This window comes from Heteronotia binoei, chromosome 1 (assembly GCF_032191835.1).
Source record: "Heteronotia binoei isolate CCM8104 ecotype False Entrance Well chromosome 1, APGP_CSIRO_Hbin_v1, whole genome shotgun sequence".
NCBI lineage: Eukaryota > Metazoa > Chordata > Lepidosauria > Squamata > Gekkonidae > Heteronotia > Heteronotia binoei.
The window spans coordinates 89,070,942-89,090,722 of NC_083223.1; the positions used below are offsets into that span (position 1 = coordinate 89,070,942).

Below are 19,781 nucleotides of genomic sequence, written 5' to 3' on the forward strand. Positions count from 1 at the left end.
TAAAAAGTCTGCCATGAAAACGTCGTGATGCGATGTCACCCCAGAGTTGGAAACGACTGGTGTTTGCACAGGGGACTACCTTTACCTTTAAGGTACAGCTACTTTACTTAGTTCATCGTGATCATAGCAACAACTCTAGGAGCCAAACACCACTATTTCTGTAAAATCAGAAAGAACAAACAGCAACATCTGGGGAAGAAATAAATCACAGAAAAGAATTTAGTTTGCAGCCCAACTAGTTTATTTGAAATAGTTACACTAAAGTGAATTTCCAAAGATTCTGGTTTGACTTCCTGTATAGGCTGACTTATGCTCTATCAATTTGAAATATACACTAACAACCAACTGTTAATCCAGTGGGAATAATTATTATAATTAAGATTGTAGCCCTAAACTTAATAAAGTATTTAGCATTTTGAAAACTCTCTAAAACTAAAGCCAAGTTTGAACTGACAAATAATTCAGTACTTGGGGTTCCTATGAATCCATCTAAAATTAGCATTTTTGTATATGCATGCATAGAATGCAGCATCTGGAAAAGAGACTTTTTGTGAATTTTACACAATTTTGTGTTGGCTATACATTCATTTATTAGTTTTATACATTTGTTCTGAAAGATCTCTAGGTAATGATCCAGATTACCATTTGTAACCCTCCTCTAAAAAATGGTCAGTTCTTAGTCACAAGTAAGCCATTTGTCAATGGTCATTTGACATAATGCTAAAAGACTTCTGTGTTAAACCTTTGAGCAGAATAACTGCAAACATTACAAATCAGTTCTTCTATGAGCAGAATACTACACTGCATTGGGAGAAAACTTTGTCTTTTGCTAAACAATACCAGCTGAGTATTAATTATGCTTGAAATAAGAAAAAATGTAGTTGAGTTAAACAATATGGTACAATATCTGTTCTCTATTCTCTTAAAAGTCAAAGGCTTCACTTTCAAGAACTAATGCTAAAGACAGACATCTGTTCTGCTATCTAGTGAACCTTAAAGACTCAGATTTTGAAGGCATCTTACTTGAAGAGGCTTTTAAAGAAAACCTTTCAGAAACACAGGCCTCTTTGAGATGAATAAAACTCCTCCCAGGTGTAGGAGCTTACGAGAAGCTACAATGTGGGTTCAATAAGTCACTTTCATAATGAAAAGAACCTCCATGCTCTACACTATTAAGTAGCCTAAAGAGGCTTTTAGTTACTGTATTATCTGAAGTAATGATAGTTGATTTAGGGAAGAGATAATCTGCTACCTTTACATAAGAATACTGTAACAATACAGAAAGGCTCTGAACAAGATTATAGGGAAGTTTCCATGGCAGTAATTGATAGACACACACACACACACACAGTCTCTTATTATTAACTTGGCAAAGTTACAGATTGTTTCACTGCTTTGCCACCAAGCTCATGTAACTCACTATTGCAATTCAAATTACCTGTGAATTGCTAAGGTAATTCAGGAGAAGTTTGAATTCCATACATCAAATAAATTTGGAAATTACAGGGGGAATTATGAAGGGGATCAGAACTTGAGGAATAAAACATCATGAACACCCTGAAATATCTGCCAAATCTAATTTACTACATATAGCATTTAATCATATCTGATCTTGGGAAAAATTAAGCAGAAACTTGAATAAAAATGTTTGCACCTGCATTCCTTCCTCCCCGTTTTAGAATTTGGTTAGGCATTCATATTGTCAGAGATCCTTACCAAGGTAATAGAAGTTGAGGTATCTGTGTGTGTGTGTGTGTGTGTGTATGGCTTAGAAAGGAACAGATGATGGTAGCATAGTGACCATAGCAGCAGCTCTTATAACTGAATTCCTCCTTGTTATTCAAGAACCAGAGCACTGCCAGCTCCATCGGCAAAACTGTACAAGGACAACAGAGAGGAGGTTAGAGGTTGAATTCTGCAGTACACATCGACACATTTTTAATACAGGAACAATGGTAGGACAGCTGTCACCATTCCACGCAATGCGTGCACAAACTCTTCTGTTAACATAAGGTGGCTCAAGCATCCTGACCTAACCCTGGCCTTGCTTAGAGTGAACTCCTTGCTGTTGCCAAGCTCACATGAAGTGTTTGTGTGCAAAACATCACTCAGGATGTCAGAATGAAAGGCCTGACAGTCAAAGTGTATTGATTCATTAGAGCAGAAAAACTTTACTGTTGGAGATTGCCTTTACTGCTGCCCTTTACCTGTCTTTCTAAGAAAAACAAACACACACACACCATTCTTCAAACAATACTGAAAGTCACCAAGCTCCCACACCTGCTGGCATTTTTTTTCAACAGTCCCTAACAGTATTCAATGACTCTCAGTTGTCATTTAAAATCAGGAGTCTACGTAACTTTTCCAAGCTTGCTTGCAGTATTACAATGTAGCAAAGGGCTACTCCTGAGAGAAGCAGCTTCTGAGACAGAAACAAAGAGTCTGTTGGGAGGCAGGGAAGCTGAATTTTGCATAAAGGATTGGCATCCCAAGCAGTGATCCTGTACAAGTCACCAGTCAACATATGGCTAATGGCTCTCATTTTCCAGTTTCAATATCTCAGCTTGTCCAGCCTCTGCGAGTTGAGATAAGAGTCTTTTATAGGCTTCTCTGTTAAGGAAGAAGGGGGGGGGAAGTATATAACACTTTAATTAAAATGAGTTTAATAGAGCTTGAGAATCAGTCATGTCATTCCAAGACTATTTAAGGTAAAATGATAAAAGAACGAGGACATAATTTTATGTTGGCTCCTACTTTGCATTTGTTTAACTAGGAGTTTCAGCAAGAAAATTACCAACTTGTTCTTGTATCTTCTTACATTTATGAAGCTGAACCTCAGGTGTAAATCTACTTCCCTCTTGCATTAGCAATTCAAATCTCTACTTTTTAAAAACAAATTGTCACACAAGACCTCAAAGCTATTAACAATTATTTGATTCTTCTGAAGAAGTGCGCTTCCACACAAAAGCTTATATCTTGAATAAAATGTTGTTGATCTTGAGGGTGCCACTGGACTCAAACTTTGTTCTACTTGATTCCCTGCTATTGCTATTATTACTATTGTTTATGGATTCCTCTGTACCCCATTTAAATTCTTTGGGGAATTTAAAGTTCTCTGAGGATAGGACCTCTCACACATAATAAATAATTTTGAATGACATAATGTACCAAGCAGTGATAATTTTGAGAAATATGTGGGCAAGACTCGGGCTGCACTGAGACACTGCAACAAACTAATTAAACAGAGATCGATGGTCTTGGATACTAACACAGTTTTCTTGATGTACTCAGGCATTCCCTTTGCCACTGCAATGTCTGAATGCAGACACATTACCAAACTGTCCCTTCCCACATCACCCCACCCCAGTCTAAACAGGAATTTAAATCACAGTTTAAATCTGACCCTAGGTGATGACAAAACTGCAGTGTACCAAGGCATCATGGGAAACTGGAGCCTGCTGAAACCAGGAAAACATTTAATGCAGCAAACAAGCTGTGTTAGTGCAAAAAAAAGAGAAGATAAATTTCTGTTGTGACATCCCAATTGGGACATTTTGTTTCTTGCCAAATGGGATTCTAACCCAGTCTAGACTGTTTGGAAGTCACATCTAACTGTCATTTTCAGGTCAGGAAGACCAATCTCAGATTTGTGTATGAGGACAGCGGGGACAGAATTTGAGAACATACTAGGCTGGTTCTTGTCGGAAACAAACAGCCTTAGTTTGATTACCAGTCAGGATTGGGCCTTAGGATATATTGCAACATAATTGTGAGATATACAGAACATTCTTCCCTACTACTTAGTAACCACAACTACATCCCATATATCTGGAATTTCTAGAAAGGAATTCTAGATGAATGAGTTTGGAGATGTTTGAGAAGCAGAACATCTGAATTTTGAAAGGAAGGAATGTGGACTTTAGTCTAGCACATATCACATAGGTTGCATCTAGATTGTGTTACTAAAAGATATATGTATCAAGCACAACTACCAATTTCAAACGAGATATAGCTTAATATTGTGACGCTAGTGCTTATCTGAATGCACATCTGTTGCATAAATGGACCTCTCTGGTTGGATTGCTACATATATTTTACTCAATAGATATATAAAAAATACAAACTGGAAAATCAGAGAAGTCTTAACCATATTTCACTAAGTAGATGTCCTTTAACATCAATCTCTATTTCTTTGTCTTTAAATCTTGATCTTTGGCAAAGCAAAATGAAGGAAGTCCTTAAATGTTAACAGCAAACCTAGCTTCAGCTCCCCATTTCAGATTCAAAATGTTAATGTGGTTTCCAAATATGTTAATCTGCAACATTTTATGTGAATCTGAAACCATCATGGTCCCCCTGATTAGTCATATCTATGTAACGCAGCATAAATCATTTGTTTTACTGATATTTTATAGACATTGTGAGCTACCTCAAGAACTTCGTTAACAAGCATGAAATATATGTATGAAATATTTTAAAAGTTATTTTAGATCGTGGGTGGTTGGGGTTGTTTTTCAAATCTGCACCAATACTACAAAAGGTTCTAATACAAAGAAACAAATTTGAAGAACGTGTTTATTGAAGAATTATGCACTCCAATTATGCAGCCAATTATGCAGCCAATACTTTCCATGGGGCTTACACTATTATGCTGAGAAATCCATAGTTTTATTCCTTGAAAACAAACAAACAAAAATCTAAATCCATATCCTGGCAGTTGATAATTTGATCAAGGAAACAACACAAGAGCTGTGTATCTTTTCTCTTCATTTAAAAAAAAAATTAAATGTTTTTTCCTTTCCCATCTCCCCAGCTCAATCTATTCAACGTTGGAGGCAGGAATAGGGGGGTCATAAAGAACAACAGCACCTTTATTAATCGTTTCTCAAGAATACACTGTATCAGCGAAAGAGCTGATTTGGATCAGAAAAACAGTGCATGGAAACCGAGTTAAACTCTCTTTCCTGTCCACAGAGACTTTTTTGAAAGTAAAGACATAAAACATCAGATCAGTCACAGATCTCCTGACACAAATTGCAAGTTGACCCTTAATAGATTTTAACCTTAGATAAATGCTGCCTAACAGAAATCCACACTGCAGTTGAAATATGCTCTTTCAGAAGAGACTGAACTTCTGTTGTTTGTCATCCAAAAGTGAGAGAAAACCCCAAATGTACCTTTGCACAATGTTTCTGCCAAGGCCTTGTTTGTACTCAGAATTCCTCAGGGCTTCTGTCATAGCAGGAATCAGGTTGATAACGAGAGGCTGGTCCAAGACTGCCACTGCTTCCAAGATGCTGTAAACTTGATTATCATATATGGTAGTGTAATCTTGGATAAACTGCCTGAAGGAATAAACCAGGGCATTTAGTGAAAGGTACAAAAACTGCTCCTCAAACAAAACAAAACAAAAAAACACTGCCAAAGAAATGTGCATTTCTATTTTAAGACAACCAGGAAGCAACGCATGTTAATACAGCAGGATGTAGTTTAGAAGAGGGAAAGAGAAATGAGACTATGACACATTGCAAAAATTGTGCAAGCTCCTATTGCATGCAGACAAATTCTCTCAGTGTAATAATGCACTGGGAAAGGGGGTTCATTTTCAAACACTATGCCAAACCATGCTTAGAATTAATCAGAGCTTACAATTTAATCTATTTTGATTCCCTAAAACACCTACAAATCCAGCTTGCATTCCTGGGTGACATAATAAGTAAGTAGACCACTTACACAGCATTTCTGTTGGTGCTCTAATGCCAAGCTACTAATGACTTAGTGATCCTATGGCTGAATCTAAGCAGAGCCCAAGGCCAGGCCGTCTACCCAACTGCTGGTGTGGTCTAAATCTAGCCCCTTAAAACTTCCTAACTTTATTATCAGCCACTACTTCTGTCCCTTTTTAACACCTTGTTCTGCAAGCATGAGCTTCTTTGCCACTTTTTTTTTGTCTTTAAGGTGCTACTGGACTCTAGCTTTTTTTTCTGCTGCTACAGACTAACATGGCTATCTATCCTGATCTGTTAGAAGGTACATATGATTGGGTGCTATGAATACTCTATCTGCTAGTTTCTGCATATCTTAAAGTTTCTGCATGGCTCTTAAAGAAATAGGAAGAAAGCCAATATTTTCAGTTGGCAACCCTACTTCCTTTTGGAATATGAAATACTGGCAGGTGTGGAAAAGGGTAAAGAAATTACAACCTACTAAAAGAAATGAGGAAAGAGTATTAAGGTAGTTCAAATTTTAGCTCTTGGGAAATAACAGCCAAGTCCTACTTTGCGGCTGTTTTTATGCCCCACGTTATAAACACACAGAATAAAAAAAAGAGTTGATATTTTCACCCAGCTTTCCACTACCCAAAGTAGTCTTAGAACAACCTTCACTTTCTGTCCCCACAATGGACAACCTGTAAGGGAGGTGGGGCTGAGAGAACTGTGACTGACCCAAGGTCACCCACAGCTGGCTGTGGAGGAGTGGGGAATCAAACCTGGTTTTCCAGGTTAGCTCTTAACTACTACACCAGACTGGCAGAATTACATTTATTATAATTAGGGCTGCCAGGACTTGATGGCCCTGTGGTGAGAGGCTCCAGCAGTGAGAATGAGCTGAAATTTTGTCAGCGTGATGCCTTCATGTCACCTCCAGCCAAAAATCTGGATGTGGTGTCACTGCTGTAGGAACCCTTCAAAAAGAGTATCACAGCAACACCTTCACCCTTAATCACCCTTCTTCACCCAAAGGGTGATTAACATATGGAATTCACTGCCACAGGAAGTGCTGGCGGCTACAAGCATAAGCAGCTTCAAGAGGGGATTGGATAAACATCTGGAGCAGAGGTCCATCAGTGGCTATTAGCCACAAGGAATAGATGGAACTCTGTCTGGAGCAAGTGATACTCTGTATTCTGTATTGGGGAGGGACAACAGTGGGAGGACTTCTAGTGTCCTGGCCCCACTGATGGACCTCCTGAAGGTATCTGGGATTTTGGCCACTGTGTGACACAGTGTTGGACTGGATGGACCACTGGCCTGATCCAACATGGTTTCTCTTATGTTCTTATGACATCAATTTTCAGGTTTTGGGCCAGAAATGACATCAAGGCATCATCCAACACCTTTCCCTATTTTCCTTCGTTGTTTATTTCAGCAGTGGTGGGGACCAGGGATGATTGGCAGGAGTCCTCTCACTGGAAGCAGATCAGTGGCATCCCTAATTGCAAGTGACCAAGTAGTATCTGCCATTGATTGATTGATTGATTGATTATTTATTTATTTATTTATTATTTTTGATTTGTTAGGCTGCCCTTCCCTGCAAACAGGGCTAAGGGTGCCTTACATCCGAGGCAAATACAATAGAACAGGATTAAAACAGCATTAAATACTTAAAACAGTCATAAGAAAACAATATTATATCCAAGATGATGGAAGAATTCCAATTTCCACCAGCCCCGTGGGTGGAGGGGATACGGAGAAATAAAAGGGGAGGTTGGGGTATGCCAGACTGTCAATGTCCTCAGCCAAATGCTTGGCAGAATATCTCTGCCTTGCAAGCCCTAATGAAAGGTAGTATATTCTCCAGCAGAGAGTTCCACCAAGTGGGGACAGGGCTGAGAAAGCCCTGTCCCTAGCCAAGGACAGCTAGATCTCTCTTCGGCTGGGGACACCAGGATGTTCTTATTACTAGAGTGTAGTGCTCATCCAGAGGCATATTGAGAAAGATGGTCCTGAAGGCATGTGGGCCCCTGACCGCTAAGGTCAAAACCAAGACCTTAAACTGGATCCAGTGCTCCAATGGAAACCAGTGCAGTTTGTGCAGCACAAGCTGAATGTGTGCCCTCTAGAGCCACCATGGATCAGTTGAAGCTTCCAGGTCAGGTGCAAGGGTAGGTCTGTGTGGAGTGAGTTACAGTAATCTATCCTGTAGTTGACCGTTATGTGAATTACCATGGCTATATTGAGGCGAGACAGGTAGGGAGCCAGTTGCCTAACTTGGCACAGTTGGAAAAACAGCAGTTTGGCAACCTTTGTGACCAGGGCCTCCAAGGACAAGGTGGCATCCAGGATTATGCTAAGACTCTTGACGGCTGGAGTCAATGATAAGGGCACACCATTAAGAGCTGGGAGTTGACTACCCAACCATGGTTCCCCCTCACCCAGCCAGAGAACTTCCTTCTTGCCCAGATTCAGTTTCAGCTGGCTTTGCTTTAATCACTCAACCAAAGCCTCCTGAACTGGATGAATTCAAGGGAGTGGGTCTGGTCGACCACCCATCAGCAGAAATAGCTGGGTGTCATCAGAATATTAATGACACCTATTGATGACAATGATGTGAAGCAAGGACAGGGGAAACATAGAGTGTGATGATATCATACAGGTAAAAGTGAAATTGCGCACTTTAGTGTTTCAGATAATACGCTAGTGCACTTTAAAAGTTCATTTTCAGCTTTCCTTTTATGATTGCAATGCAATGTGTTTTTCCTAAAAATTCAGTTTCAGGGAACAACAACACACCAAATGAATGGTTTCCTTTGTGGCTCTCCAAACCTCAGGATGAACCATTGCCAAGAATGGAAATACTATAAACAATCAAAACCAAATTATGTTAGGGGTAATTAGTTGCTTAAAAGAACATGCTTCCTGTCAAATGCCATGCAATCATTTCAGTGCCAGTTGGCCAGTGTTTTAGTTACCTAAACATGGAAGTCAGCTGGGTGGCAAGCTCTCCTCCTGACCTCTTTTGGCAGCTTTCTATGACACACTGTAGAATCTCAGTAGACAGTTTTTTAACTGTAAGAGACAAATCACATAGAGTCTTCAAACAGACCATCTGGAAAATAGCTGTAGGTTTTTTGGGTTTTGTTTTAGTGGCATAGCCTTACACTTAAAAAACATACAAGAGGTTACCTTATAAAGTAATGCAACAAACAATGGTAGTAGTTTTAGGTTGTAATACACATTTTATCTGGGAATAAACCCTGAAAACTGAAGTAACCTCTTAATACACTTGCATAGCATTGGGCTGTTAGCCATATTTTTAAAACTTGGGATAGTGGGTGCTTGGGTTCCATTAAAATATAATCAGGATGGACAAAATGAGGCTACTAACTCACCAGATAACCTTACTCAAGCCACTGTTTTCTCAGCATCCACTCACCTTCCCTCTCCATTTAGGGGATTTAGGGTTAGAGCCTATAATTTTGTTCCCTTCTTTGTTCATGAGTTCCCTTCTTTGCAGAGCAGCGCCTGATGTTCTTGCATTAACAAAACAGCTTAGTGCTTCAAAAGGCTCTCTGTACTGAAAGAACATTCAAGTGCTAGTGGAATGAAATGGTAGGACCTAACCCAATAATATTTTCTCAATATTAGAGCCTATGAATATATGAAGCTGCCTTATACTGAATCAGACCCTCGGTCCATTAAAGTCAGTATTGTCTACTCAGACTGGCAGTGGCTCTCCAGGGTTTCATGCCTATTTGCCTGGACCCTTTTTAGTTGGAGATACTGGGGATTGAACCTGGGATCTTCTGCTTACCAAGCAGATGGTCTACCACTGAGCCACGATCCCTCCCCAATGGTATAAATACAATATAATATAAATATGGCAGGGGTGGCCAAAGGTAGTTCTCCAGATGTTTTTTGCCTACATCAGCATTGGCCATGCTGGCTGGGGCTGATGGGAGCTGAAGGCAAAAAACATCTGAAGAGCTACCAATGACCACCCCTGATATATGGTATAAATATAATATAATGGTATAAATACAATATAAATGCTAAATTATGATATGAGTTACTGAATTATTCATGTATATCCTGCCCTTCTCCCCAACAGGGATCCAAAACAATTTACACTTTTCTCTTCACCTCCATTTTATCCTGAGAGTGCATGAGTGGCCCAAGGTTACCCAGCAAGCTTCCCATGGCTGAATGGGGGCTCAAATCCAGGCCTCCAGGTGCTGCTGTGACACCACACCACACTTACTTTCTAAAAATATACTACAAACAAAGCCAAGGTTTTAACAAGCATATACTGAATAAACTCATAGTGTAAATTCAGTTATTATTACAAAAGCCATTAAGCTGCTGCCACTATTCCCATGCAACTCCTGCAAAGTGCAACTTGGGCAAACTCTTCCTACTGCAAAAGATTTCCATTTTCAGAGTGATAATTAGGTCAGCCCAACCATACATGAGTATTTATGTCACCAGTGGAGACAAAGATGCAACACAATTTCTTCATATGAGTCAGCTGTACTGCTGTCAGCAATGAGAAGAATCCAATCTCGTCCCCAGATCCTCCCCGGTAAAAACATATTTATTTGATTTATATCCCACCTTCCCCTTAATGGGCTCAGGGTGCTTAACAACCAATAAAGCAACATCAAGATATAAGACTTAAAACACTACTATACAGTAAAACACTCAGTAAAATTACAAAATCAGTAACCAGCAACTCTGAGATCTTTAATGGCTCATGATGTTAGCGCAGTGGTGTTGGCCAACACTGTCAGATCTGTGACATGGCAGCCGTCTCCCATTATTTGTTAAAAGCGAGACAAAAAAGTTCAGTCTTGCAAGCCCTGCAGAACTGTGGGAGATCTTGCAGGGCTCTGATGTTATAGGGAAGCACATTCCACCACATGGGAGCTGCCATGGAGAAAGCCCTGGTCCTAGTGGTTGCCAGCCGGGCTTCCTTCAGCCTGAGAATCATTAAACATTCTGAGATCCTGAACACCATGTTCACATGTGGGGAAAGGCGGTCTTGAAGGTAAGCAGGTTCTGGGCCACATAGGGCTTTAAAGGTTAAGACCAGCACCTCGAAATGTATCTGGAATACCATAGGCAGCCACTGCAGTGTTTTCAGTGAAAAGAGGACATTAAAGAGGAAATACTTCCTCTGCAGAAAACATAGAAGACTGGGTTCTACCCACTCACCACCGATTCCAACAGACGGGGAAGAATATACAAACCAAGGAAGTTTGCTTGGGAATGAAATACTTTTAACTAGGCAACAGGTAGAAAATAATGGATATACACTATACTTGAATATCTTCCTCCTTGAAACCTGTGAACATAAGATCTTTCCTCCTTTTCTCAAGGATTCTTCCAGTTCTTCAGAAGTTTAGGCGAAAGACAAAAATCAGTAGGGAAACTCAGTTTCCATAAAAACCAGCTAACCTTCATTCCATAATACAACTGTGATGGACTTAAAGCAGTCTATCTGAGTGGAGGTTGAAAAGCTCACTCTAATTGGCTGAGCTGCTTCCATGTAAATGAATGTATCCCGTGGAAGGAGGCTCAGAGGGGGGAAATCTCCTCAGAGTTTTGTTCAGTTGAAGTTTGAGTGGAGACAAAAGCTAAGAGCAGACTGTCAGCTCAGTTCCTGAGACAGAATTGGATTTTTATAGCTTCTCTCTGGAAGAGAGTTAATTTGTGAGAAGGGGCAAAGAAGCCACCCTGAGCCACCTGGTGGGAAGGGCGGGATATAAATTACAAATAAATAAATAAATAAATAAATTCAAAGCTCTTTCTGAGGCAAACACACCATGTCACAAGGCAGAGGGGAAATTTAAGGCTCTGCTAAGGAGTTCTGTCAGTGCCAAAGGACAGACTCCTGGTTCTAATACAGAACACAAACACACTGGAAGAGAGACAAAAGGGTTCTTGTGGCTGTGTGAAAATCCTAGAAGTCAGACAGAGATCCTAGCTCTGTGGGACTTAACACAAGCAGACTGAGGTGCTGGTGTGAATATCCCTCAAGGGTGTTAGTTCCTGGGTATTGCTCTACAGTCTGGAGTGTACCTGATTGCTAGAGGAAAGGGTCTGTGAGGAGATCTATCTGTCACAAGTTCAGTCAGTCCTCTGAGTGAGTGAAATAGCATGTGGATGAAAAGGCTGGAACTACTGCATAAATCTTTCTCTAACCAAAAGTGTTTTCCAGAGGAAACACTGCTTGTTTGTTTTTATATTACAACTTCAACCAGCCAACATCTATAGTGTTCTAGATTGTTATTTGAATTCCTGCCTGCCAACTGATTTTTCTAAGCATCCAACAATTATTATTTCCTCCCTTCCTTGTCTTATGTAATGAACATAATATTTGGTTTTTGAATTTAAAACGCTATCAGTGCCTACATTATATTCTGATAAGGTTTTATTTTGGTTCTCTGAGGTACTGGGTAAAGGTGACAAAATTTATAGTAATCCCTGTTTACCTGCTGACCATGACTGTCCCTCACAACAACTATATGCTAGAATGCAAAATACACAGTGTGCAAGTGAATGCATGCTCACATGCAGATTGTGAGGTCCTTAACCCAGAGCAATGTCTTTTTCACTTCACAGCAGTGGAAAAAAACACATTTTTAAGAGGTCCATGTGCTCACCTTGTGGTTCATTAACCAACACTCGGCATTTCAACATCACAGGAAACAGTAGCTCAATGTTGCACATTTCAGTGCTCTTGGTCCTCCGAAGTATTTCAATAATAAAAGCAAGAACTGATGCCAGGCGAGGAGGAGGAGCATGACCTTTGAACTGGAGGTAATTTTCACTGGCAGGAAATAAAAAAGGTTAAACATTACATTAATAATGTCTGCTCATATTGTTTAAGATAATGACATGTTAGATGCATGCCAGTTTAATCTTGTATGCTCACTCTTCAAAATGTAATGAATATAAATCTATATTCCCTACTTTAGCTTCCATCAAAACAGTTATAAAAGGCACATCCCCCCTTGTAAGGGCACCATCTGTTATCTCATAATACCTTGTTTTTTAACAGACAAAATGAAGTTACTGGTTTAAGTTTTACATCTCTGCCTGCATTAAAATCAAAAACAAATTTTCCATAATATTTACTTGATGTAATTAAATGTCAAATGATTTATTTCTCCCTTTCCTGGACATTACCTGATGACCTGCAGAGTGGTTCTGTACAGATGCGAGACTCCTGGAATGGTGACAGAACTGGATACTGCTAGCAAAATAGGGTGTTGCCAAGCTTGAGAAGCAGAAGGCGAAGAAGGAAGAAATCGCCCAAAATATTGCTGTATAATGTTCCCTAGCAACTGGTTCAAGTAGGCCCCTTGGGCCTGGGACTGGCAACATATGAAGGACAATCCCTACAAAAGAGTATTCAAAAGCAGAAATCAATGGAACAAGAAATTAAATAGTGCCCACCTTGTAACTAAATCAACCAATGCCAAAAACTACAAGCAGGTTAGGCTTAAATTTGCTGGATCCAATTGTTGAGCATTACTTGAGGTACTCATTTAAGCACTAATCAAGTGACCCATTAAGAGGAATATGTAGGCTGGTGTTTTTTGTTGTTGTTTTTTTTAAATCCTGACAAGGTAAATGCAGGACAGAATTCCTAAGATGATCCTAGAAATGTAAGAACAAATGCCTATCATGCTAGATCAGAAAACAAAATATGGCTTGAATGACAATTTGTGCAATTCTTGGTCTGTGTAATGGGAAATGCATATATGTAACACAGCAAAGTAAACTGGGTCTAAATAGTTCCTAGAAGCAGCAATTCCCCCCCAAAAAACACATGAAAAGAAAGGCAGACTGACTGTAGCAAGCTTTCCTAGGGACTGCAATTCCTCTAAGACTACTGTGGCCTCAATTAAGGGGATTAGTGCTCTGCTAATTAGCCTCCTGACATTAAAGGAATTATTTTTCTAGTATTTATCTTTCAGATTTCTAAAATAGCCCTCAAATCCAAGCAACCTGGAAACCTGCTGCAAAGCACCCCAATATTTTGTATGTTTAAAACCACAAGTGAGAGCCCTTCATTGTTAAAATTCAGACACAAAACTCCTTTGATTAGCTGTACTTTTGGATGCAGAAACATTCCTTTCCCTAAAACTACTGTATGAGTATGTTTATTGCATATCATTACAGATACTGTTCAATACCTTCACCTGGCATCTGTTCAGTATTCATTTTAGGGCTTTTTTGTTCTTATTTCAGATGAAGTTCTCTTTGAGCTATAGTTAAGACAGTTTTCTGTTCGTGACTTCTTGTTTGTTCTATGCATTTTCCCCTTTCCTATCTGTATAAACAAATTTCTTTGAGTGCACTTTACCAGGAAGGAAGGTAAATCATGAGTCTGCTGTCATAAGGGGTCATTACTGGAGAATTGACAAAGACGGTTTCTTGGAATTCACACTAGCAAAATGGTCAAGCATGAGCAACAAAGGAAAAATATCCTGGCAGGCCCATGCAACAGCAGAAGCACACATTAAAAAATAGATAAAATATTCTAATTCAATGCCGCTTCAGTAATCAATAACAAAACTGTTCATATATTTAAAAGAATCCATAAAAGTATGAGTTTAATTTACCAACAACGACAGCGTTGTGGAATTAAGACCTCCAGAAACATGTGGACTGCCTGTAATGGTAATCTGGTATATTTTTGGCCCTGAATTCAAATAGTTACAGCCTCCATCTTTTAACAAAATGGATTTCAAACCCTACCTCTGTGTAGTCTGTCGTCAGTAACTGTGACTTCTGCTGAGATACAACATCATTGTGCATTCCATGAGGAACTGTTGTGCATTCCATAAGGAACTGCTAACTGCAAGTAGCTGTAAACACTGGAAAGATACCTCTTACTATTGGGAGAAAATCCTCACTTGGAGGGGGAAGGGTTATTTGCTTAAGCTTATGCAAACAGATTTTTACAACAGATGACCTCTCCCACCATAGGACCTCAGCTGCATTTAATCCTGTTTGGTGGGATGGGGTGATGAGAAGCATGGATTACGGGATTTTTAAAATCTTATTTTGTGTCATTGTTTCAATTGTTGGCTTTGGGGGAATTTGTATAAAGAAGCCCAGAAACTGGCATGTCAACGGGAATATTAACTCTGCCAATGGAGTTAAGCAAATCAGTTGCTGAGACTCCATGAGAACCATTCTACAGTACTAGATTCTACATGGAAGAGGGAACAGACTCTCTTCCTCTTCCCTCTTCACTGTTTGCATGCACAATCATGTTATTCAGGAGTACTTTTCCTTGACATCTAGGCTGAAACTAGTCCTTGGAAAGCCCCAGAATATACTGCTGATTGCTGACCAAGCGTGAAGACTGACACATGCATAAACCTGACAAACACCTGCAGCTCTGAAGAACAAGACGACCAATCTCATGACTGATAAGAAGAGCTCAGACTAGCATGCTGTTTTGGGATACTGAGAAGATGTTATGAATATGGGGTTTTGCATTTCCCTGGATGCCAAAGTAAACAATGAATGAGGGAAAAATTAACTCACACCTCTGAGGAATGGAATCCTGCAATGGTACTTTCCCTGCCCAAGGAAATGCAGAAAATTCCAAGAGGAAAGCAGGCTTGAAAGCAGCCTTTCTGTTTAGGGTCTGCCTACTGTGAAGATACCTCAGACCTGTTCTCCTCACCCTATCATTCGTTCCTCCTAATTTGCAGGAGTTCAAAGGTTGAAAGGCTCATAAGCCTGTGACAACTCTACTTATTCAGCCATCCTGGATCCTTGGACAGGTAGCTATGAAACTGCATTAGCTTGCTTACCAGGCAACTGCAGCAACAAAAAAGGCTAATATGATCTTGGAATGTATCAACAGAATCATAACATCCAAATTGCAAGTCATAGTCCTGCAGTACACTACATTGGTCTAACTGTACCTGGAGTATTGTGTGCAGTTGTGGAGGCCTCACTCAAAACAAATGTGGATAGAATAGAACAGGTGTAAAGGAGAGTGATGAGGATGATCAGGGGCCTGGAGACGAAGCCCTATGAGGAAAGGCGGAAGGACTTGGGAATATTCAGTCTGGAGAAGAGGAGGTTGAGAAGAAATATGATTGCTCTCTTTAAGTATTTGAAGGACTGTGACTTAAGAGGTCAGAGAGTTGTTTCTTTCACTCCTCCTTGCAGCCTCTCCCTGTTTCCTTCTCCCCTTCCCACCCACTTAGTACTCTAGTTTTTATCCTACTTTCTCCACAATGGGAACACAAAATAGCTGACATCATATTATTCTCTCCTTCATTTTACCCTTGCATCAAGCCTGTGAGGTATGTTAGGAGAAGAATGTGACTGGTCCAAAGTCATCGAATGAACTTGCATGACAGAGTAGTGATTTGAACTTGGGTCTCTCAAATCCTAGTCTGAAAGTCTAACCACTACACCACACTGCCTTTTGTGGAGTTGCTGTTTACTAGTAACAAGCAGCTGGGTCTAGGTAAGTCATACAAGTCTCATGATTGCAAGTTGCCTGGTGGTTGCTGCCAGGTGTTCCTCAAGGCCAAACATCCCTGGAAAGGGTCCTGCCCCCGTATCTTTCTTTTGACTGAGAGAAACCAAGTCTTGACATCTGGCATTACTGTTGTGGTTGTTTAGCAGGCTTCATAACAGCCACTGAAGGCATTCATTTCTTAAAGCTACAAGAGCTGCTTCTACCATTTTGGAGGGGCTTAATTCCCCATTTTTTTTCCTGCAAACTTTGGGCTTTTCAAATGTTTGCAGTAAGACCATTCTTGTCTGCCTATGGCCCCAGTCTCTATATTCAAGTATCCATAGATGGGGACATCTTGAGAATTAGATATAATTCTTATCAGCCTTTCCTTTTCCTTCCCTTCACACTGCTGCATCTATCCCAAACCTCATGGGCCAGACCAGTATTTTGTTTTGTTGCTCTAAAAGTTTTATATGTTGTTAGGATTTTTAAAATTTAAATAATTTATACCTTTCCTGATTGAGAAGAGCAACTTTTTGGATGATGGAGGCATATTTTGAAGGGAATAAAAGTGGGCACTCCTTTTCAAATGTTGCAATAGGTGCTTCAAGCAAGGGTTTAGGTCTAGCTATATTAAATGCTGATATATGCCTAGAAGCTACCAAGATAGACCGTTTTTTGGGGGGGAAATACTGTTTTTAGGTTTTCAATATTTCCAGAGTATACAGTTAACTTTTAAAAAATATCTTACAGATTACCCAACAACTGTACTTGTAAATAATGGCATATTCATATTAATCTTATGACATGTCATCCATCACAGAACTATTTCCAAGGTCACCACAACCTCTAGATTTAATTGCTACCCTGTAGCTGTATGAAGCTTGCAAATATAAGCTATGTAACTATCCAGATACCTATGCTGAAGCCTCCACTTTTTAAGAAAAGGAGAAACAGAAAACCTCATATTTAAAAATACTGAAAAACTACATCTGCAACTTCTACCGCTCCTAACATCTGCCAAGTTATAGCACACTCTAAGTAAAATGGCTTTATTTTTTCAACACATATTTCTCTTTTTGTAATATGATTGTGCTATTCTCTCATTCTCCCCACCTGAAGAAAATACTTTTGTTTGATCTCAATAATTCCCTTAAGCAAAGTTCCAGCAAAATTTAATTAGATGTCAGTCCTTTCATATCAGTAAGGAATACCAGGCAGCAAGTTGCTTTAGGACCTTAGGACCTCATATTGTAAAAATGCCTAGAGCACAGATATGTTTGAACAACAGCTGAAATCCATAAAGCTGTGGTCCATCACTGGGACATTTAAGCTCAAAAATAAATACGTAAATACCCACTGCCAGGCATTAGTTTTCCAAAGGGTCACTTTGTTCAGTAGAAACCATATATATACCTATATGCACCCACCTGAAGAAAATGAGGAAGATTCTCTCCAATGGCAGACGACATCGCTGCAGGCAGCTCTTTGTCTTGCTGTAACACAGCATGTGGCAAAAGCAAGCAATCTATTATGCGGAACAAGAGCGGTTGTGCTTTGGAAGTAGCCAGTATGGGTGCCCAAGACTTCACAAGACATCCTATTGAATAAAATTAAAGAGACCCAAAAGATAAAATTGCAGGAGGGAGGAAGGAATGTAAACAGGCATTCTGTTAGGTGGCAATGTCTGGTAGCTATAGCAACCAAGTTGTCTCATTTTCATATAGCCTGCTTAGTCAACTTGGAGATAGTAGAGCAAAATGATAACTATGTTTCAACAAATAACTGACATCTCAGTTCCAGAAATGCAGCTTTTCAAAAGAGTAATTTCATTGTTGAATGGTAATCATGCCAGCTAGATGCTTGAACTACAATATACATTGCAAGATACTACACACAATGTTCCCTCGATTCAAGTTTTAACTGCTAGATGACAGTGGCTGTCCATAAATTTTTCAGTCTATTCCAGAAATGTTCATGATTCCATTAATATGTACTGGGCCAAGCAGATATAGTTTGGATCAAGGATGTTTCTCTCAGGGCATCTACAATGGCTTTGATTCTATATCTTTTTTCCATTTGTGCTACATGCTTTTCTCCAGCAATCCTCCATTCCAGTGCATGCTCCACTGGCACTTCCTTAAGAGCTTTGACAGTATTTTAAGACTGAATAAATTAGCTGTTTATTAAAGTATCATTCTGAGTGGTAACAAAAATTATTTACAAAAACTGAGACAGACAAACATAAAAGGCACAATCTAGAAAGAGTCATGACCAAATTTCTCTGAAATCAAGCAACATGGCCTTATATTTGCAATTATGTCCAAATCTAAGGCTTTCAACTGGACTAAGATATGGTAAAATATATACTGGATTGTGCTCAAGGGATATATTTCAAAATCTAATAAACACAAGACTTACTTAAGGCTGTAGTACCAAATAATGAAAAAAGAAATGTTTGTTTAAAAAAAGATCCACATTTCATACAGCCTGATTAATTTTGGAGTGGAAAAATGGGTAACACAGAAAGAGCCCATATACTTAGCAACAACTTCCAGCAGTGCTGTCTCCCTTGTTTGGCCCACATATTCCATGACAGGAAAAACTACTCTGCTTGACCCACAACTTTGGAGGTCCAGTGGTCCTTACCATTACTCTAAGTTATTCCATAAGTTAAAGACACTATTACCTAACCATGAAAAGGACCCCTTCTGAAAAAAGAAAAGATTAATTTGCTTCCTTTGTCCAAAAGTGCATCTTATTACATTTGTTCTAAATTAAAACTGAAACAATTTTATACTACTTAATTTTACAGCTTGGGAAAAATTATAATTACATTGTATGTAATAAGATCAGTGGAGTACAGTAACAATGCCCCATCTCAAAAGTTCATTCATATAACCACAGCTTTCTTGTACGGCTATACCAACAAGGCTCCAACTGAGAACCCCCTCTAATGGTTACTACCAGCAGCCATTCGCAAGGCCAGGGGGGAAAAGAACACACACTTCCATTATACTTGGACTTAGATCTCACTGAAAATAGGCTCTTCTGAGGTTCTTTTATAGTTTTTTATTCACACCTGCATTTTAAATTGCTGTAAGATGCTTTAGGAGCCACTATTTGGCTGAAAAGCAAGGTAAAGTGCAGTCAGTACTGAATATGAAACAGACATGGCAAGTTCTTAAAAACCTCTATGTGAGTAGCATTGATTTGGCACATAAATTTACTAAAATATGACAAGCATTAGTTGTAATTACCCATGATCCTGTAGGTGAGATGAAGTCCTTCAGCAGGGCCCTTCTTCATCAAATAGGGTTTTATATATTTTAATACATCACCCAGATATTCTAGTGCCTTTGTTACCATAGAAGATTTTTCATCTAGCATTTGAAGCCCACCATAATATTTACCAACAGCCTGAAAAAATTAAGAGCAATGGTAAAAGGTGTCAGGTTGGAGAATGTTGAATGAGTTTTAACTAACATTGTCGGAAAATGGCAACGATGGGGCACTTCATTTTAAATATTCAAAAACAATTAATTTCCAAGAGTCCTTTA

General features: G+C 39.4%; 1 protein-coding gene across 2 annotated transcripts in view; it reads right to left on the bottom strand.

The window, feature by feature from the left end:
* Nucleotides 1-218: 218 nt before the first annotated feature.
* MMS22L (MMS22 like, DNA repair protein) overlaps nt 219-19,781 on the bottom strand; it is a 122,266-nt gene continuing 102,703 nt past the window's right edge. For both annotated transcript variants that reach the window (XM_060237429.1, XM_060237438.1), the window contains exons 19-25: nt 19,482-19,641; nt 17,652-17,821; nt 12,912-13,123; nt 12,386-12,552; nt 8,693-8,789; nt 5,178-5,345; nt 219-2,610 (exon numbers count right to left, since the gene is read on the bottom strand). In XM_060237429.1, the coding sequence (XP_060093412.1) occupies nt 2,529-2,610; nt 5,178-5,345; nt 8,693-8,789; nt 12,386-12,552; nt 12,912-13,123; nt 17,652-17,821; nt 19,482-19,641 (1,056 nt within the window). In that variant the 3' untranslated portion in view covers nt 219-2,528. The remainder of the gene's footprint in view (nt 2,611-5,177; nt 5,346-8,692; nt 8,790-12,385; nt 12,553-12,911; nt 13,124-17,651; nt 17,822-19,481; nt 19,642-19,781) is intronic.